This window comes from Aquarana catesbeiana, linkage group LG01 (genome assembly GCF_042186555.1).
Source record: "Aquarana catesbeiana isolate 2022-GZ linkage group LG01, ASM4218655v1, whole genome shotgun sequence".
Lineage (NCBI taxonomy): Eukaryota > Metazoa > Chordata > Amphibia > Anura > Ranidae > Aquarana > Aquarana catesbeiana.
The window spans coordinates 650,754,749-650,773,364 of record NC_133324.1 but is presented as its reverse complement, the minus strand read 5'-3'; the positions used below and the strand labels follow the sequence as shown (position 1 = coordinate 650,773,364).

General features: G+C 42.6%; 1 protein-coding gene across 1 annotated transcript in view; it reads right to left on the bottom strand.

Annotated features, from left to right (window-relative positions):
• LOC141110023 (complement C3-like) overlaps window positions 1-18,616 on the bottom strand; it is a gene marked incomplete in the record, with an annotated part of 333,270 nt that overhangs the window by 91,185 nt on the left and 223,469 nt on the right. Inside the window, 1 exon segment of the mRNA XM_073601271.1 lies at window positions 8,874-9,030. Within this exon segment, the coding sequence (XP_073457372.1) occupies window positions 8,874-9,030 (157 nt within the window).

The following is an 18,616-nucleotide window of genomic DNA, read 5'->3' as shown; positions in this document are numbered from 1 at the left end:
GAAATAACTTAGTTCCCCAAATCTTCTAATTTCTTTCATTAAATTTGGGATAGTTATAATGGGGTTAGTTATATATATTAGCAGATCATCTGCATATGCGGCTACCTTGTATTCTTTTTCCCCCACCCTTAACCCTTTAATATCTTTGTTATTCCTAATTGCAGTAATTAGATATTCCATTATAAGTACAAACAGCAAGGGAGAAAGGGGACATCCCTGGCGGGTGCCGTTTGATATCTTTATGTCCTTTGATAACATGCCATTCACTCTCACTTTTGCTTTTGAATTGGAATACAAAGCAACAATCCTGTTAAACATTTTCGGACCCATACCGAGTTGTTTCAGTGTTTCTTCCAAGAAGCACCACCCTATCCTATCAAATGCTTTTTCAGCATCTACGGCCAACACACATGTTTCAATAGCTGTTCTTTGGGCAAACTCCAGTAATGTACAGGTCTTTATAATGTTATCTTTAGTTTCCCTCCCTTTCGTAAATCCGGCTTGGTCTAATTGTATATAATTAGGTAGGATTGGTGTTATTCTATTCGCAATGATTTTAGAATACAAACGTATATCTATGTTGGTTAATGAGATTGACCGATAATTTTTACATAGCGTATGGTCCTTCTCCGGTTTTGGAATCAAGGTAATGTGAGCTTCTGTGCTTTGTGGCACAAAACCTTGTATATCAGATATCAAATTGTATGTTTTTTCTAATATAGGGGCAATTATGTCCTGAAAATTCTTATAAAATCTGGTAGTAAATCCGTCAGGTCCTGGACTTTTTCCTGGAACTAATTCTTTGATCGCTTGCTGAATCTCTTCTAGGGAGATATCGGTTTCCAATTTTTCAGATATTTCTTTAGGGAATCTAGGGAGAGCAGTTTCGTCAATATATTCTTTAATTTTCTCTCTGTTCAGGCTTTCCATCTTATTCCCCTATGATGTTTTAATATTATATAAATTAGAATAATATGTGTGGAATTCTTCTATTATATCTTTAGGGTCATATGTATATTCCCCATCTGCTTTTAATATTTTAATTATAGTTGTTGAGGTCTGTTGTTCCTTTAATATTTTAGCAAGTATTTTCCCTGTTTTGTTCCCGTACTGATACCATTGTGCCCTTCTACGGTCCCTAATCCTAAGGGTTTCCTCATCAAGCAATGTTTGTAATTCCAGCCTTTTCTCTTTTAATTTTATTTTTTCTATTGATTTTAAATTCTGTTTATGGTTTTTATCCAATTCCTCTATTTCTTTTATCAGCTGGGATTTTTTTTGATCCCTTCTTCTTTTTAATCTTGAGCCATGCTTGATGAATGTCCCCCTTAGTACGCATTTTAATGTTTCCCATTGTATGGGAATTGATGTTTCGTCCTTCTCGTGAATCTCTATAAATTCCTTTATTGTTTTGCGTATGTCCTCTATACATTCTTTATCTTTTAACAAGTTATCATTTAATCTCCAGTTCCTTTTTATTTTTTCTCGTTCTATTACCTTATTTTCCAAATACAACGGGGCATGATCTGACCATAAGAACCCCCCCCTGATGATGGAGTCAATCCTATCTATCCTATGATAACAATCATGTATATTAGAATAGTATGAATAATTTTTTTCCGTTTGATGTTGGACTCTCCAAATATCCACCAGCTGGTGTTTCTCCATTGTCCCCTTAAATTCCTCTATCTGGCTCTTATTTCTATAAGCGTGTGTATTAGTTGTATTGACTTTTATATCTATAACAAAATTAAAGTCCCCGCCCATAATCACTGTACCTTCTGCTTTTTCCATGCTATTATTTACGGCCCGTATCCCCGTCTTTATCTGATCGTGATTTGGTAAATAAAGGTTAATAATTGTGAAAATGTTTCCATATATCGCTACCCTTATAACCAAAGATCTTCCATCATTGCCCATATATTTTTGTATTACTTGGTGAGGTACGTTCCTATGAAAGGCAATAGATACCCCTCTTGATTTAGAGTAGGGGAATGTATCGTGTATCCAGTGATTATAATTTCGATTATTAATTTTTGGAATGTAATTCGAACGAAAATGAGTCTCTTGGAACAGTATAACATCCACTTTTTGTTTATTAAACATATTTAAAATTTGATTTCTTTTATTAGGAGAGTTAAGGCCTCTTGCACTGAACGAACAGAATTTAATCTCGCCCATTCGATAGAGAGAGAGGAGAAAAAAAAAAAAAAACCCAAATGTTGTACTCTCACTCACACACCTCACACACTCTATCTACCCTGTTTCTACTTGACTTAAATAAATAAAGTCTATCTTACTGTCTATAGTAAGTTCCCTAATCTGGGGGTTTTGAGCCTGCTAACCAAGAATTGTCGCCCAATCGTCCTCTTCATGCCGCATTTTAATTATGCATACAACTGCATGATGGGAACATGGGGAGAAAAAGGGGGGGGGGGAGGGGGAGAAAAAAAATAAAAAATAAAATAATTCTCTACTTATTACTATTATCCTTTATTTAAATGCTTTCATATCACTTTAATCTGACCAAGCCCCAAAAGTGATTAAGACAGCACTAGGTACAGTACTAAAATGCAGGCAACTTGTAGTGCCTACAAGTACCTTTTGTTAGACGTTAAATTACCCCTGTGTCCTTAGAAACACTTGGATTCTATGCCCAGGCTTTAAACAAGGCCTCAAAGTAAAAATGAAGCCCCATTCCCTTCTGTACTCTAAAATTACAGAATATTAGTAAGCAGTGGTGTCATTTGACAGAAAGCTAACAGGAATGGGGCTGCATGCTGTGAGGGGGAGGGGCTTCAAGTGTAATTTACATTTCAATTTCGGATGGAGTGTGGTGGACCTAATCAGCTCCTATCTTCTTATATATTTTGGATACTCCTAACAATGAGATCTCCCTGCCATCCATCTGTTTTATGCCCAGCATAGACTGTGGTCTATGGAAAGAAACAAATAGATTCAGCACTTGAAGTGAGTATGGCCAGTTTGCACTGAGCCAAAAAACTGCTTACCAGTTCACTCTCGTCAGAGTGCGCACCAAGCCTCAAAACTAGGAAGTCCTTGCTCTTTTTATTAATCTACTATGACACTACATGTGTATTCCATTATACCTATTACATTACTTGCACAGGAGCACACCAAGCACCTGTTCCTCATACTGCTGACAGACGGTGACACATTCTCATGTATGATAAAAGGTTCCAGGTTGCTGCCCTCCCTACCAATATCCAAACATCTTCACTGTTGCTGCCCCTGCTTTGCTTATCAAGTTTTTTGAGCCAACATTCCCACCCATTTGTTCACATTCAGCTGCCAAACTTCCTGCTAGCAAACTGAATGAAACCAAGTATGCACTATTGGGTTCTAGGACACCAGCAGCGGGGCTCAGTTGGTTAAATTGATTTATGTTTGATTCGCAATGAAACACACCTATGAATCAATACTACACATGTTTGGATATCACTTTTCTCTTTTGGTTGTTTCAATACCTGCATCTGTTTCATCAGAATCTTGCCTCATTTTATTAGGGAAACTATTATTACTTGTTTCCTTCGTTTCCTTCCCCCTTATCGTAATTTTTATTTGTCTGCTAGTATGATAAGTTAATGTAAGGTTGTTTAATGCACAGATTAATTACTTTATAAAATAAATTACTGTAGTTTATTTTGCTTATGTTCCTTACTAGACATAAAAAATACTTTAAAATGCACTTTACCTCACAAAGCCTTTCACATGCAGTTTCCTCAACTTATGTTAACAGGCTTCCACAGTGCCTCTTTGTGCACTCATAGGGGTTGATTTACTGAAGACAAATAGACTGGCCTCTTTGCAAGTGCAGGTGCACTCATTTTCCCCAGAGCTTAGTGAATGTGTTAAAGATCTGCTGATTTCATCCAATCATGTGCAAACAAAAATTGCATTTTTTTTTTCTAATTTTATTTGCACCTGATTGGGTATTCTTTAAAACGTGAAGCTTCACTACGTTTAATAAACTCTGGGGGAAATGAGTGCAACTGCACTTGCAAAGTACACAGTCAATTTGCCTTTAGTTAATAAACCCCATTATCTATTTTACACATGTGTTATGGTTGCATTGTGTGTACATTAGAACATGCATAAGTCTATGTTACCCCAATATTATATACAGTATCTCACAAAATTAAGTGCACCCCTCACATTTTTGTAAATATTTTATTGTATCTTTTCATGTGACAACACTGAACAAATGATATGTTGCTACAATGTAAACTATCGAGTGTACAGCTTGTATAGCAGTGTAAATTTGCTGTCCCCTCAAAATAACTCAACACACAGCCATTAATGTCTAAACCGCTGGCAACAAAAGTGAATACACCCCTAAGTGAAAATGTCCAAATTGGGCTCAAAGTGTCAATATTTTGCGTGGCCACTATTATTTTCCAGCACTGCCTTAACCCCCTTGGGCATGGAGTTCACCAGAGCTTCACAGGTTGCTACTTGAGTACTCTTCCACTCCTCCATGATGACATCACGGAGCTGGTGGATGTTAGAAACCTTGCGCTCCTCTACATTCCATTTGAGGATGCCCCACAGATGCTCAATAGGGTTTAGGTCTGGAGACATGCTTGGCCAGTCCATCACCTTTACCCTCAACTTTTTTAGCAAGACAGTGGTCGTCTTGGAGGTGTGTTTGGGGTCGTTATCATGTTGGAATACTGCCCTTCAGCCCAGTCCCCAAGGGAGGGAATCATGCTCAGCTTCAGTATGTCACAGTACATGTTGGCATTCATGGTTCCCTCAATTAACTGTAGCTCCCCAGTGCCGGCAGCACTCATGCAGCCCCAGACCACGACACTCCCACCGCCATGCTTGACTGTAGGCAAGACACACATGTCTTTGTACTCCTCACCTGGTTGCCGCCACACACGCTTGATACCATCTGAACCAAATAAGTTTATCTTGGTCTCATCAGAACACAGGACATGGTTCCAGTAATCCATTATTTCCTTAGTCTGCTTGTCTTCGGCAAATGATTTGCGGGCTTTCTTGTGCATCATCTTTAGAAGAGGCTTCCTTCTTGGATGACAGCCATGCTGACCAATTTGATGCAGTGTGGGGTGTATGGTCTGAGTACTGACAGGCTGACCCCCCACCCTTTCAACCTCTGCAGTAATGCTGGTGGCACTCATACGTCTATTTCCCAAAGACAACCTCTGGATATGACGCTGAGCACGTGCACTCAACTTCTTTGGTCGACCATGGTGAGGCCTGTTCTGAGTGGAACCTGTCCTATTAAACCGCTGTATAGTCTTGGTCACCATGCTGCAGCTCAGTTTCAGAGTCTTATAGCCTAGACCATCTTTATGTAGTGCAACAATTTTTTTTCATATCCTCAGAAAGTTCTTTGCCATGGAGTGCCATGTTGAACTTCCAGTGACCAGTATGAGAGAATGAGAGCAATAACACTACATTTAACACACCTGCTCCCCGTTCACACTTGAGACCTTTTTAAACTAATGAGTCACATGACACCGGGGATGTAAAATGGCTAATTGGGCCCAAATTGGACATTTTCACTTAGGGGTGTACTCACTTTTGTTGCCAGCGGTTTAGACATTAATGGCTGTGTGTTGAGTTATTTTTAGGGGACAGCAAATTTACAATGTCATACGAACTGTACACTCACTACTATACATTCTAGCAAAGTGTTGTCACATGAAAAGATATAATAAAATGTTTACACAAATGTGAGGGTTGTACTCACTTTTGTGAGATACTGTATATCTGTGTTACCATGTACTTGTATTTAAAAGCATCCTGTTCCCTTTGCATTGCTTCCTATGTGTGAAATACCTGGTGAATCTGCCAGCCCCCCTGCTTTTCTATTCCAAACTGACCACACCAGGGCATGGAAGAACATCCATCCCATAATGGCCAGTTTGCTTCTTTGCATTCTACTTGGGAGCATAGCATGCCTGCACCCTAGGGGTCAGACTTCTGCTGACTCACACCCCTGCACAGCTCTTCACTGGGAGGGTTTGTGTACTAATGTTTCTCAGCCTCCTGCTGACATGCCCCCTGCACAGCTCTTCACTGGGAGGGTCAGTGTACTACTGTTTCTCTGCCTCCTGCTGACACGCCCCCTGCACAGCTCTTCACTGGGAAGATCAGTGTACTGCTGTTTTTCTGCCTGCGGCTGACAGGCATCCTTGAACAGCTCATCACAGTGTATTTCTATCTCTGCATTTTACACTGGACTGCATCTGTACTTTGTTTGTTGCTGCTGCCAAGCCATAATCGTCACAAGGAGTCTCCACCTCTCTAAAGCCAGCCATACATGTTTAGAAATTCGGCCAGTTCAGCAGGGACTGACTGAATTTAGATCCACGTATGGGCAGGTTGGGTAACGATAAGCTTTGGTAAAGGAGTGAGAAACCGTTGAATACAGTAGTAAGGCACTGTTGTCAGGCTAAAAAACCCCAGTGCAAGATATGAGTTATAGCACTGAGCTTCATTAACCAACCCACTACTTTACACTTATGGGCCAATTTTAAAAAAAAATAGCTTTTCAAACATCTCGTCATTTGTGCAAGCATAACAAATAATTCCCATATGTGTGTAAAAGTTTTCATATTGTCTTTCGCTCGACTAATGTAACAACCCCTAAAATTCCCAACAGACAGGTGAATCAGACTATCCAAGCATGCAGCCTGGATGGCCAGGAAAGTATGTGTGGGTGTGTGGGTGTGTGGGTGTGTGTGTGTGTGGGGGGGGGGCGGGGCAAGCATGTACTCCCTCCTCCCTGAACCACACCAAGTGGCATGTCTTTAACATGGGGGGTGGGTACCTTGCCCCCTGGCAAAGCCCCTTGTTTTGATGTTGTTAAGGACAAGGTCTTCTTCCCCACAACCCTGGCCCAGTAGTTATGGGGGTCTGCGGGTGGGGGGCTTATCAGAATCTGGAAACCCCCTGCTTAAAAACAAGAAGGCCCCCAGATACTAGCCTTCACCCCATTTGAATGAGTAAGGGGTACATAGTACCCTAGAAATAAACACACGCAAGCGTTTGACAAGTCCTTTATAAAAAATAAAAGTCCCACGATGTACAGCCATCGTCAATCATGTCATTCAGCGATGCATCTCCACATTAAGCACGATGAAAGATGGCTGCTGACAAAAAAACCTGACAAATTTCCCGTTCTGCTACCATTTCACAGGGCACAATGCAAGGGAAGCTTTCCAACAATGATACAGACCAAAGTAAAGACACTTTTTTTTATCATTCCTCATTTATTGTCTGGCAAAACTATTGTAAGCAAGGCAGAAAGTGAGGAAAAATCTTGGAGCCCGAAACAGCAGTAAAAATCAGACAGGGGTTTTAAGACTTCCCCACTTTATTAAAAATGAAGAAAGTGTTGGCTTGTCATACATGTTAACTCTTAAAGTTAAAGTTGGCGATTTATACTCTCAGGGAGTTTCTATTTACTGATCTGACTGTTCCACTACTGATAGATAACATGAACATTTCCTGTCTTATGATAAGATTTCATTTGGTTGCTAAAGTGCCCAAAGGTTGCTAAAGTGTATACAGAGCAAATAATAGAACTATCAAAGGGAAAAAGAACTGGGTTAGTAAAGCTGGCAAGGCACAGTCTATTAAATACAAAAGTAATGTCAATCTGACATCAGAAAGTTTTTGGCATGACAAAATTGGAACCAAAGGTTTAATTTGGTATACTTATAATGAGTATCATGGATACTTAATGTGGTTCTCTATATTATACAGTATAATATTATAATATAAGGTAAGTCCCCTGGATTTGAATGTGTTCACCCTGGGAATTCCTGGCTATTTATAGTGACCAGTGCTTTATGCACCTAACAGATCGAATGTCTTGGCAAACGTCCACCTGAATCCAATTTCCACCTGTTAACTGGACACAGCTGGGTGATCTTATCTTCCATCTACCTTGTATAAATACCCCCTTTTGCTACTGACTTCTGGGACCCAAAAGGAATTTAAAGTAAAGAGGACACTTTATTCCCTCCACACTGCTCCACATATATCTTTCTAAAAGGAGTACCATTACTCTATGTGTTGTGTAGACTGAGGTACATATATTCCCCTTCTGATTCTGAAGTGATCTTCGTATACCTATGTAAGCTATATATCTCGGTACACCTACTCGTTATGATACACGGTCTGTGATGGCTGTGAGACTGAAATAACCTTTGTACACCTATTCAAGTTATATATCCTGGTATGTTTATTCGTTATGATGTACATTGAGATAGCAATAGGAGATACATTTGGAAAGCACTTTAGCATCTAAAATCATGTTTACTATACTCTTTGGATATACTCTCTCTCTGCTGCTTCCCTCTTTTGTCTGTGGAGGCTTCCGCGGCCTCCAGGGCGGGCCTACTCTTTTGGACCGCAACCTACATCGCTGCTCTGGGTAAGGGCCACGATTACCTTTGGAGAAGGACACTATGCTCACCATTACTTTGTTATCATGTTGTCAAATACATTTTTATGCAAATGAAAGCTCCTGAAGAAGCGGTGAATTTCCACAAAACATGTCGAGCATGCCAGTATAATTGAGACTTGGTGAACTGGTATTACCACCTCTTTCAGTTGCATCTTTTATGTTTAGATAGACAGAGCTGCTTTCTTAAATCTGTATGTTTTAAATATGTTGATGTTAATTCAATAAAACTTTATTTGTTTTATATAACTGTGTATCTTAATTGTTACGGTACCATTAAAGTCCATTAGCCTCAAATACAAACCTATCCATGCAGTACAAGAAATAGCAATTAACTTGTCACATGTTATACATATACATTAGAAAATGAAAAGAAAAAGAGTAGAATAGTATGATAATATGATACCTGCATTGCCTTTGAATAAACTACCCCAGACTCTATGAATTCCCCACTGGGATTTTGTTTCGTGGCCAGCCACTTTAAACTGTTGCAGAGCATGTCTTTGTCGATTCCTGCTAAACTATACGCCATAGCAAATATTTTCACCACATATGCAGTCAGCCTGAAAGATTCAATGCAAGTACAAACATTAAAATACAGAATACATTGTTCAAAAGATTAAAAAAAGTAAGAACAGGTCAATCAACTGCCAGCATAGAGTTGTAGTATGGAAATTTGAGTAAGGATTCACACTAATAGGTTTTTGAGCTTTTAACCACTTACAATATTATAACTTGCAATCGCCAATGTGGATTTTACTTTACAGTTGATATAGAACATATTATTAATTAATGCTTTCTCATGTAGATCTCTAAAACGCAAAACCCAAAGAACAGGGTGAATAGACTTAAAGCGGTTGCATGCCCTGAATAAAAAAAAAAAACCTGTAAGGAAAAAGCATAATGAGCTAGTATGCACTGCATACTAGCTCATTATGAAATACTTACCTTAGAACAAAGCACCCGCACCGCCTCCTGGTCACCACTGAGGGAGCTGAAATGTTCCCTCTGCGTTTCTTATGGGTCGCCGGAGCCGCGGTGACTTCCCTCCTGCGCATGCGCATGGGAGCTCCTTTTCCTGCAAGGTCCGGCAGCCGGACCTTCAGAGCGCATGTGCCGCTGACATTAGCAGCTGCATGCAAGGTGAATATCTCCTAAACCGTACAGGTTTAGGAGATATTCATTCATTTTACCTACAGGTAAGTCTTATTATAGGCATAATACAACCTTGTCATTATGATGTATGAGGAAGGGCCATTTAAAGGAAAGAGCCGTGAGTTCAAAAACACATGTCACAGATGTGATGGCTACCAGAAAGGCTACTTTACTGGCAACAACCTCCAAGGGAGTATCCCAGATGGGTTCAAATGTTGGTTTCTGCAAGGCAGAAAGCTCAAAGTTTAGGTCCCAGGGAAGCTTGGGGTAAGGGAATGTAATGCTAAAGTCTAAGGATAAAGCTCAAACATGTCTTTTAAGGGTGCTAGGGGCTAGATTCTGGTCAGGACCTGTTTGTTGGAAGGTCACAATGTGGGGCACAGAGTAATCTCTGGGGTTGAATTGACTGTGCTAGCACCAGGTGAAGTAAGATTTCCAGGTAGGATAATTCTTCCTGGATGTAACTTTTGTTTTCGGCAGGAAAGAAATCACAGAAACCCCTCTATGTTTTAGGACCGGGTGTCACGATCAGGGGTCAGGCTCGAAGATGAGTTGCTACAGCAGTAGCGAGACTACCACCGGCCAGCAGAATAGGTACACAGGCAGTCACCCTGGCAGATGACACAAGCTATAATTGCTAACTGTTGTTCACCAGAGCTTCTGATGGTGGAGATGGATTTTGCTGCATGTTAGTACCATGTGGCAGTCCTCAGGATCACCTCACCAGGAGGTGAGCAAGCTGGGGTCCAGTAGCGGATAGGCAGATAAGTATCAGACAGAAGTGTAGTCAAGGAACAAACCAAGGGTTGATAACGAGTGGTAGCAAAATATGGATGGTAGCAGGGAAGACAAGCATGAGATACTGGCTGAAGAAAGCATAATAATCTGGAAAACAGGAAGTGCAGAGATATGGTTTAAAGCCCTCTCTTTGTGGATCGGGCAAGGCAGAAGGAAAGGCTGAATATAGGTTTTAAAGTTGAAGCCTGGGTAAAGTGTGGAAGTGCTCTGTGTTTGGAGGAGCTATGAACTCCTGAGGAGGGGGGTTTGTAATCTTTCTCTGAAGAAGCAAAACTTTCCTCTTATGAATTGGGCAAGTGCCTCACCAAATAAATGTTTTCCTTGAAAAGGCACACATGTGGAGTGCCTCTTACAGACAGCTTCTGCTGTCCAAACCTTTAGCTAGAGGATTCTGTGCATATGAACAGAGAATAGATCTATTCAGGATATTTATCTCATGATGTGTTCTAGGGCTTCTACACGGAACAGACGAATAGAGGGATGTTTTAAATGGGAGTAGATGAAGAGTTGGGCTTTTTTCGAACTCTGGACATAGATGGCTGCATGAAAGCCATAATCTGTCTGAGGAATTGTGATATAGATAAATAGATAATTCTGCCTTTGTTGCTGTGTGTCTGGAATAGAGCTAGAATCAGATTCTGAGACTAGTGTTAAAACCATTTCCTGCTCCAGAGCAAGGGACGAATTTACTCTGAGGTTGGCTGTTGTTTGGGACTTCGGCAGAGCCTGCAAAGTTCACCTGCTGTTTAGAGTTGGCTCCCTTTCACTTGGTCTCCACCATAGCTACAAGTAAGGGTATTCCCCTGTGGGATACTTAGCGTAGAGTGTGGGAAATAGGGTAATCATGTCCGGTAGGAGTACATGGTAACCCAGGTGTGGACTGTCCTAAAAGGAATCCTCATGGTGAAAGGGAGGGAGGAAGCCCCTGAGTACATTATAAAGGCTCTAGCCAGAAGTGGTGTTAAAATGCAAGACCAGTAGTGTGATGTAACATCTAGTCCAAAACCATACCTAGAAGTATGGTTTTCCTACACTTTCCCAGTAAACAGTATTTTCACTTATAAATGTAGTTTATTCATAAACAAGTAAAGTTACCATTTGACTTGATATTATGACTTGATATGCTTCTTTTCTCTTTTTTCCCCCTACATTCCTTTATTTTAAAACCTTTGACCAAGTATGACACCAAAAAACCAACACCTCAAGTGAAAACAGAAAACCAGTGTAGGGAACTTCTGCCCTCTGTTGTTCATAAGTGGCTCTGCTGCTTCACCACTTAAAGCGGTTGTATACCATTATTTTTAACTTTTACCTACAGGTAAGCCTGTAATAAGGCTTACCTGTAGGTAAAAAAAATATCTCCTAAACCTGTAAGGTTTAGGAGATATTCCCCTCGCAATGAGCCACTGACTGCAGCGGCGGATGCGCACAGGGGATTCTCGGGCTGACAGCCCGGCAAACTCCGGAGCTTGCCGGGCAGAAGTCTCCCGCGCGCATGTGCGGGAGTAACGACATCGCGGCTCCGGCCACTCACATCGCCGGAGCCGCGATACCCGGAAGATACGCCGAGGGGAGATGTCAGCTCCCTTGGCGTGCAGGTGAGATGCCAGCGCCTCGTTCTAAGGTAAGTATCTCATAATGAGCTAGTATGCGGAGCATACTAGCTCATTATGCCTTTTCCCTTGCAGGTGTAGAAAAAAAAAAAAAAAAAGACAGCGGGTATACAACCGCTTTAAGGACCGAGCCTCTTTCTGAGATTTGGTGTTTACAAGTTAAAAAATTGTTTTTTTTTTTTGCTAGAAAACTACTTAGAACCCCCAAACATTAATATTTTTTTTCTAACACCCTAGAGAATAAAATGGCGGTCATTGCAATACTTTCAATCACACCGTATTTGCGCAGCGTTCTTACGGGAAAAAATACACTTTTTGGGATTTTAAAATAAGACAACAGTACAGTTAGCCCAATTTTTTTATAATGTGAAAGATAATGTTACGTTGATGAAATTGATACCCAACATGTCACGCTTCAAAATTGCGCCCGCTCGTGGTATGGCGACAAACTTTTACCCTTAAAAATCTCCATAGACGACAATTAAAAAATTCTACAGGTTGCATGTTTTGAGTTTCAGAGGAGGTCTAGGGCTAGAATTATTGCTCTTGCTCTAACGATCGTGGTGATACCTCACATGTGTGGTTTAAACACCATTTTCATATGCGGGCTCTGCTCACGTATGCGTTCGCTTCTGCACACGAGCTCGGCGGGACGGGGTGCGTTTAAAATTTTTTTGCTTTTTCTTATTTATTTTACCTTTTAGTTTTTATTTTTACACTGTTATTTTTTTTTAAAAATTGTCACTGTTATTCCTATTACAAGGAATGTAAACATCCCTTGTAATAGAAAAAAAGCATGACAGGACCTCTTAAATATGAGATCTGGGGTCAAAAAGACCTCAGATCTCATATTTACACTAAAATGCAATAAAAAATAAATAAAAAATTGTATGTTATTTGAAAAAAAAATTAAATAAAAAAATGTCTTTAAGAGCTATGGGCGGAAGTGACGTTTTGACGTCACTTCTGCCCTGCAATGGTATGGAGACGGGTGGGGGCCATCTTCCCCTCACTCATCTCCATACCACCCAGGAGACTGGACACGGTCGCCTCCGCCGCTACGACAGCTCCGGTAAGCTACGGAGGGCACCGGAGCACAGCGGGGGGGGGGGGCCCTCTCCCACTGCCGATAAAAGTGATCTTGCAGTGAATCCACCGCAGAGACCACTTTTATCTGAAAGTGGACCACCTGCTGAAGAAGAGGATACCGGGGTTATGGCAGCTAGCTGCTGCCATAACTAAGACATCCCTTTTCAAAGTCCCGACGTATAATGATGGTGGGCGGTCTGTAAGTGGTTAATATTCACAGAGAATATTTATGTTAATCACTTCCTGCCTCTATGTGCCTGGGTCAGAAACCCCAGAAGGAGGAAGTGCAGAAAGGGACAGAGAACTGGGCCAAATGAACACACAGGGGCTGCTATTTTTCACCCGGACCAAAAGCAGAGACTATTTAGCAAGTATTCCTAATAGTATAACTGCAGTTGCCCATAGCTTCTTGCGTGTGTATTCAATTCTTTTTGACAGACTTATCCTTGTTCTGTAGTTCTTATCTCACAGGTACAGTCCCAAATAGCTAGGTCTGTGTACTGGTCACCTTCCAGTATATAACTAGGTGAACCTGTTTATTGCAATAGAGTTTATATGCGGCTCTTGTTATTATAGTTATCCCTGTCCCTTCTGGTCTGGGATTCAATAGCTTGTTTTAGTTGAGAGCTCAATAACCAGCATAGGCTAGAGTTAGTTACTCCTAGGGACTAAAAGGCAGAGTTGATAGATGACTCTGAGTTCCAGTGCCACAGTTTCTGCCAGTGAGAAGCTGCAACCAAGGCTGGTTAGACAATGGTTGAAGGATCTCCCCATCACTGCTGATCTTCAAGTCTCTAACACAAAGATGGATGCTGCACCACAATCATCCTCAGGGGGCCCTGCAAGTGAACTTTGCTGCAACATTCATCTGGGAGTATTGCTATTAATTAATATATATATATATATTCACATTTTTGTAAATATTTTATTATATCTTTTCATGTGACAACACTGAAGAAATTACACTTTCCTACAATGTAAAGTAGTGAGTGTACAGCTTGTATAACAGTGTAAATTTGCTGTCCCCTCAAAATAACTCAACACACAGCCATTAATGTCTAAACCGCTGGCAACGAAAGTGAGTACACCCCTAAGTGAAAATGTCCAAATTGGGCCCAATTAGCCATTTTTCCTTCCAGATACCATGCGACTCATTAGTGTTACACGGTCTCAGGTGTGAATGGGGAGCAGGTGTGTTAAATTTGGTGTTATCGTTCTCACTCGCTCATACTGGTCACTGGAAGTTCAACATGGCACCTCATGGCAAAGAACTCTCTGAGGATCTGAAAAAAAGAATTGTTGCTCTACATAAAGATGGCCTAAGCTATAAGATTGCCAAGACCATGACATTAAGCTGCAGCACGATGGCCAAGACCATACAGCAGTTTAATAGGACAGGTTCCACTCAGAACAGGCCTCGCCATGGTCGACCAAAGAAGTTGAGTGCACATGCTCAACATCATATCCAGAGGTTATCTTTGGGAAATAGACATATAAGTGCTGCCAGCATTGCTGCAGAGGTCGAAGGGGTGAGGGGTCAGCCTGTCAATGCTTAGACCATATGCCGCACACTGCTTTAAATTGGTCTGCATGGCTCTCATCCCAGAAGGAAGCCTCTTCTAAAGATGATGCACAAGAAAGTCCGCAAACAGTTGTTGAAGACAAGCAGACTAAGGACATGGATTACCATGTCCTGTGGTCCGATGAGACCAAGATAAATGTATTTGGTTCAGATGGCGTCAAGCGTGTGTGGTGGCAACCAGATGAGGAGTACAAAGACAAGCGTGTCTTGCCTACAGTCAAGCATGGTGGTGGGAATGTCATGATCTGGGGCTGCATGAGTGCTGCCGGCACTGGGGAGCTACAGTTCATTGAGGGAACCATGAATACCAATATGTACTGTGACATACTGAAGCAGAGCATGATCCCCTCTCTTCAGAGACTGGGCCGCAGGATAGTATTCCAACATGAGAAGGACCCCAAACACACCTCTAAGACGACCACTGCCTTGCTAAGGAAGCTGAGGGTAAAGGTGATGGACTGATCAAGCATGTCTCTAGACCTAAACCATATTGAGCATGTGGGGCATCCTCAAACGGAAGGTGGAGGAGCGTAAGGTCTCTAACTTCCACCAGCTCCGTGATGTCGTCATGGAGGAGTGGAAGAGGACTCCAGTGGCAACCTGTGAAGCTCTGGTAACCTCTATGCCCAAGGGGGTTAAGGCAGTGCGGGAAAATAATGGTGGCCACACAAAATATTGACACTTTGGGTCCAAATTGGACATTTTCACTTAGGGGTGTACTCACTTTTGTTGCCAGCAATTTAGACATTAATGGCTGTGTGTTGAGTTATTTTGAGGGGACAGCAAATTTACACTGTTATACAAGCTGTACACTCACTACTTTACATTGTAGCAAAGTGTCATTTCTTCAGTGTTGTCACATGAAAAGATATAATAAAGTATTTACAAAAATGTGAGGGGTGTACTCACTTGTGTAAAATACTGTATTTATGGTTGAAGCCCTATGGCCGACACGCATATGAACAACTTAGACTTACCATAAGACTTACAACATGAAATGGACCTGAAGTGTGCCCTGGTCTGATGGACAGTATACCAAAATAAGGGGGCATACCCAAGATTAGAAATTAATATTTTGTGAAGAGAAATTAATTGGAAAAATGCCCTGAAAAGGGGATGGTAGGGTGGGTATCGCGCACAGGAAACCGACAAAGACCACAGGCAAGCGGGCTGGTTAAATACCCCCCGGGCTCCTCCCATAAATTCAGGCCACCATACTAGCCTTTTTTCTTATGGTTAAACCCCTATGGCCGATACGGATATGAACAACATAGACTTACCATAAGACTTACAACATGAAATGGACCTGAAGTGTGCCCTGGTCTGATGAACGGTACACCAAAATAAGTGGGCAAAAACATTCAGGTAGGGGTGTAGTTTTTATTAGTTTTAGTTTTATTCATTGAGCAAGTTTGGTGAATGCTTGTGCCATTTCCACCTGAAGATTGGGGATGTACCGGGCGAAGCAGACAGACTTCCACCTGCCTAGTCTCTTAATGACATGATCTGGAACCCCATGCAGGGATGCGGCAGAGGCTGCTCCAATACAGAAAGAGTGACCAGAGTACTGACTGGGTTTTAGATACTGCAAGGTGGAGGATGAAACGGTCTTGGTAGCGAGCCAGGTGGCGTCTACGCATAACTTGGCTGACGGGGTTGCTGCAGGTAAACTCGCTAAGCCGCAAGAACCCGTAGTAGGTTAGGTAGATGGCCGCTTGTATGACCAGGCTAAGGAGAAGGCCAAATGGAGAACTAGCAAGAATAGTATACATATCCCTGAAGATGGCACTTGTTATAGGCAGATGTTTGGCATTGATTATAGGTTGTCGTTTCTGGATGTCGCGTAGGATGGCTCGGATCGCATGGGATGCAAATAAATATGGTTTTGCGGGATCTCGTAAAGCCAGAAAGTGTTTGATGCCGGCTAAGTATAGTCGGATAGTGTTATGGGGTAGGGCCAACTGATTATGACAATATGAGATAAAAGCCAGTATGTGCTTGGTGTCTGTTGTTGTTTCCGCGGAGCAGGATGCTAGGAATTTGTTGAATACGTTCCAAGCTGTGTGGTAAGCTTTGAGCGTGTTGTGGGACAGAGACTGGTTGATGAGTTGGGTCGCTCCGTGCAGATGCTGTTCTAGTCCAGAGTCAGCTGAGACCAAGCAGGGATAAGGGCTGATACTGGGGCGGCTCCGGGATTCCGCTGAAAAAAGGAAGTGTAATTAAAGCGGGACAGTGCGTCTGCTGCGAGGTTGCACTTGCCCGGAATGAACGTACAGTGGACATTAAACTGGTGCTGTAGAGATAGTTGTACCAGCCTGTGTAGGAAGGACATAATTGAGAGCGACTTGGACCTGCCTTTATTAATAATATCGGCCGTGGCCTGGTTGTCGGTGGTGAAGGCCATGGTTTGTCCTGTCCAGATTTGACCCCAGAGCTGAACGGCTGCCACAATCGGGTAGAGCTTGAACAGGGAGGAAGTCTGGGTAAACCCGGGGATTAAGAGTATCTCTGGAGGCCATGGTCCTGCAAACCAATGGTGGCCAAAAATTGCAGCGAAGCCTGTGGAGGCTGCGGCATCTGTCACTACCTGCGGTGATAGGGGCGATATTGCTGGTATAAACATCGATATACCGTTTCACGTAGTAAAGAACTCCTCCCACATTGATAGGTCCGCTACTGCCGCGGTGTCTAAGTTAAGGATCTGATCAGGGTCCTGTGTCTGGGAGAGGAAGACCAGGAGGCGTGACACAAAAGATCGACCCTGGGGAATGATCCGCATTGCGAAATTGAGCATTCCCAAGAGAGATTGAAGCTGCTTCTTACTACACCCCCTTGTATGGGTGAAGTCTTGGAGGACTGACCTGATGTGGGTCAGCTTGTCGAGGGGGAGGCTGGCCTGCATGGAGCAAGTGTCTAGGTTGACTCCGAGGAAGGTGATGGAGTGTGCTGGTCCGTCTACCTTGTGTTCCGCAATGGGAACATTGAGATTCCCAAAGACGACTCTCAATTTATCGAGGTCTCCTGGGGGCACACCGGGCTGTTCAATTAACAAAAAGTCATCCAAGTAATGGATGAGTTCTTGACACTGAGCTTGATGCGACAGTATCCAGGTGAGGGACTGTGCAAAAGTGTTGAAGAGCCAGGGGCTACTCTTAGAGCCAAAGGTCAGTTTGGTAGCAAAGTAGTACGCCTCTTTCCACTTAATGCTGTGCCCGCACCAGAGGGATGGGTGGATAGGCAAAAGCGTCCGAAATGTCAGCCTTGGCGAGCCAGGCACCTGTGCCTGCTTTGATAATGGACCGAATTGCCATGTCTACGGAAGCATACTTCAGGGAGAACTGCTCCGAGGGAATTAGGGAATGCAGGCTGGGAATGTGGGAAGAATGAGGCGCAGACAAGTCGTACACCAAAAAGACTTTATTTGAGAACTTGCCCTTGACAAGCCCAATAGGGCTAACTCTCCAGGAGTGAAGGGGCCTATGATGAAGCCTCGCTCCAGTTCAGCCTGTAACAGATGGTCTATGGCCTGTTCGTCGGTGGCCGCTGAGCGGAGGTTCCTACATTCATAAGTTGTGTGGGGCAGAGAGATGAGGCCGGTATGAAACCCTGCTATAAATCCTTGGATAAGGAAGGTGGCCAGAGAAGGAGTGGGGTGTGAGATGAGGTAGAGCCCCAGCCATAGGACATTTACTTGGCCTAGTCATGACTTTTTCTGCTGCTTGACCTGGCATAAATTTTTTGGATGCGCCCTGTGGCATATGATACAGAGGTGGAGCAGGCGGCATTGGCTGAAGTTGCACAACCCATAGTTAAAATTATTGCAGATGGCTGCTCCCGCTACTGTCTGAACAGAGCATCCAAACTTGTCCACCTGGGGCATCTGTACCGGGGCCGATAGGCCCTGAAATGCAC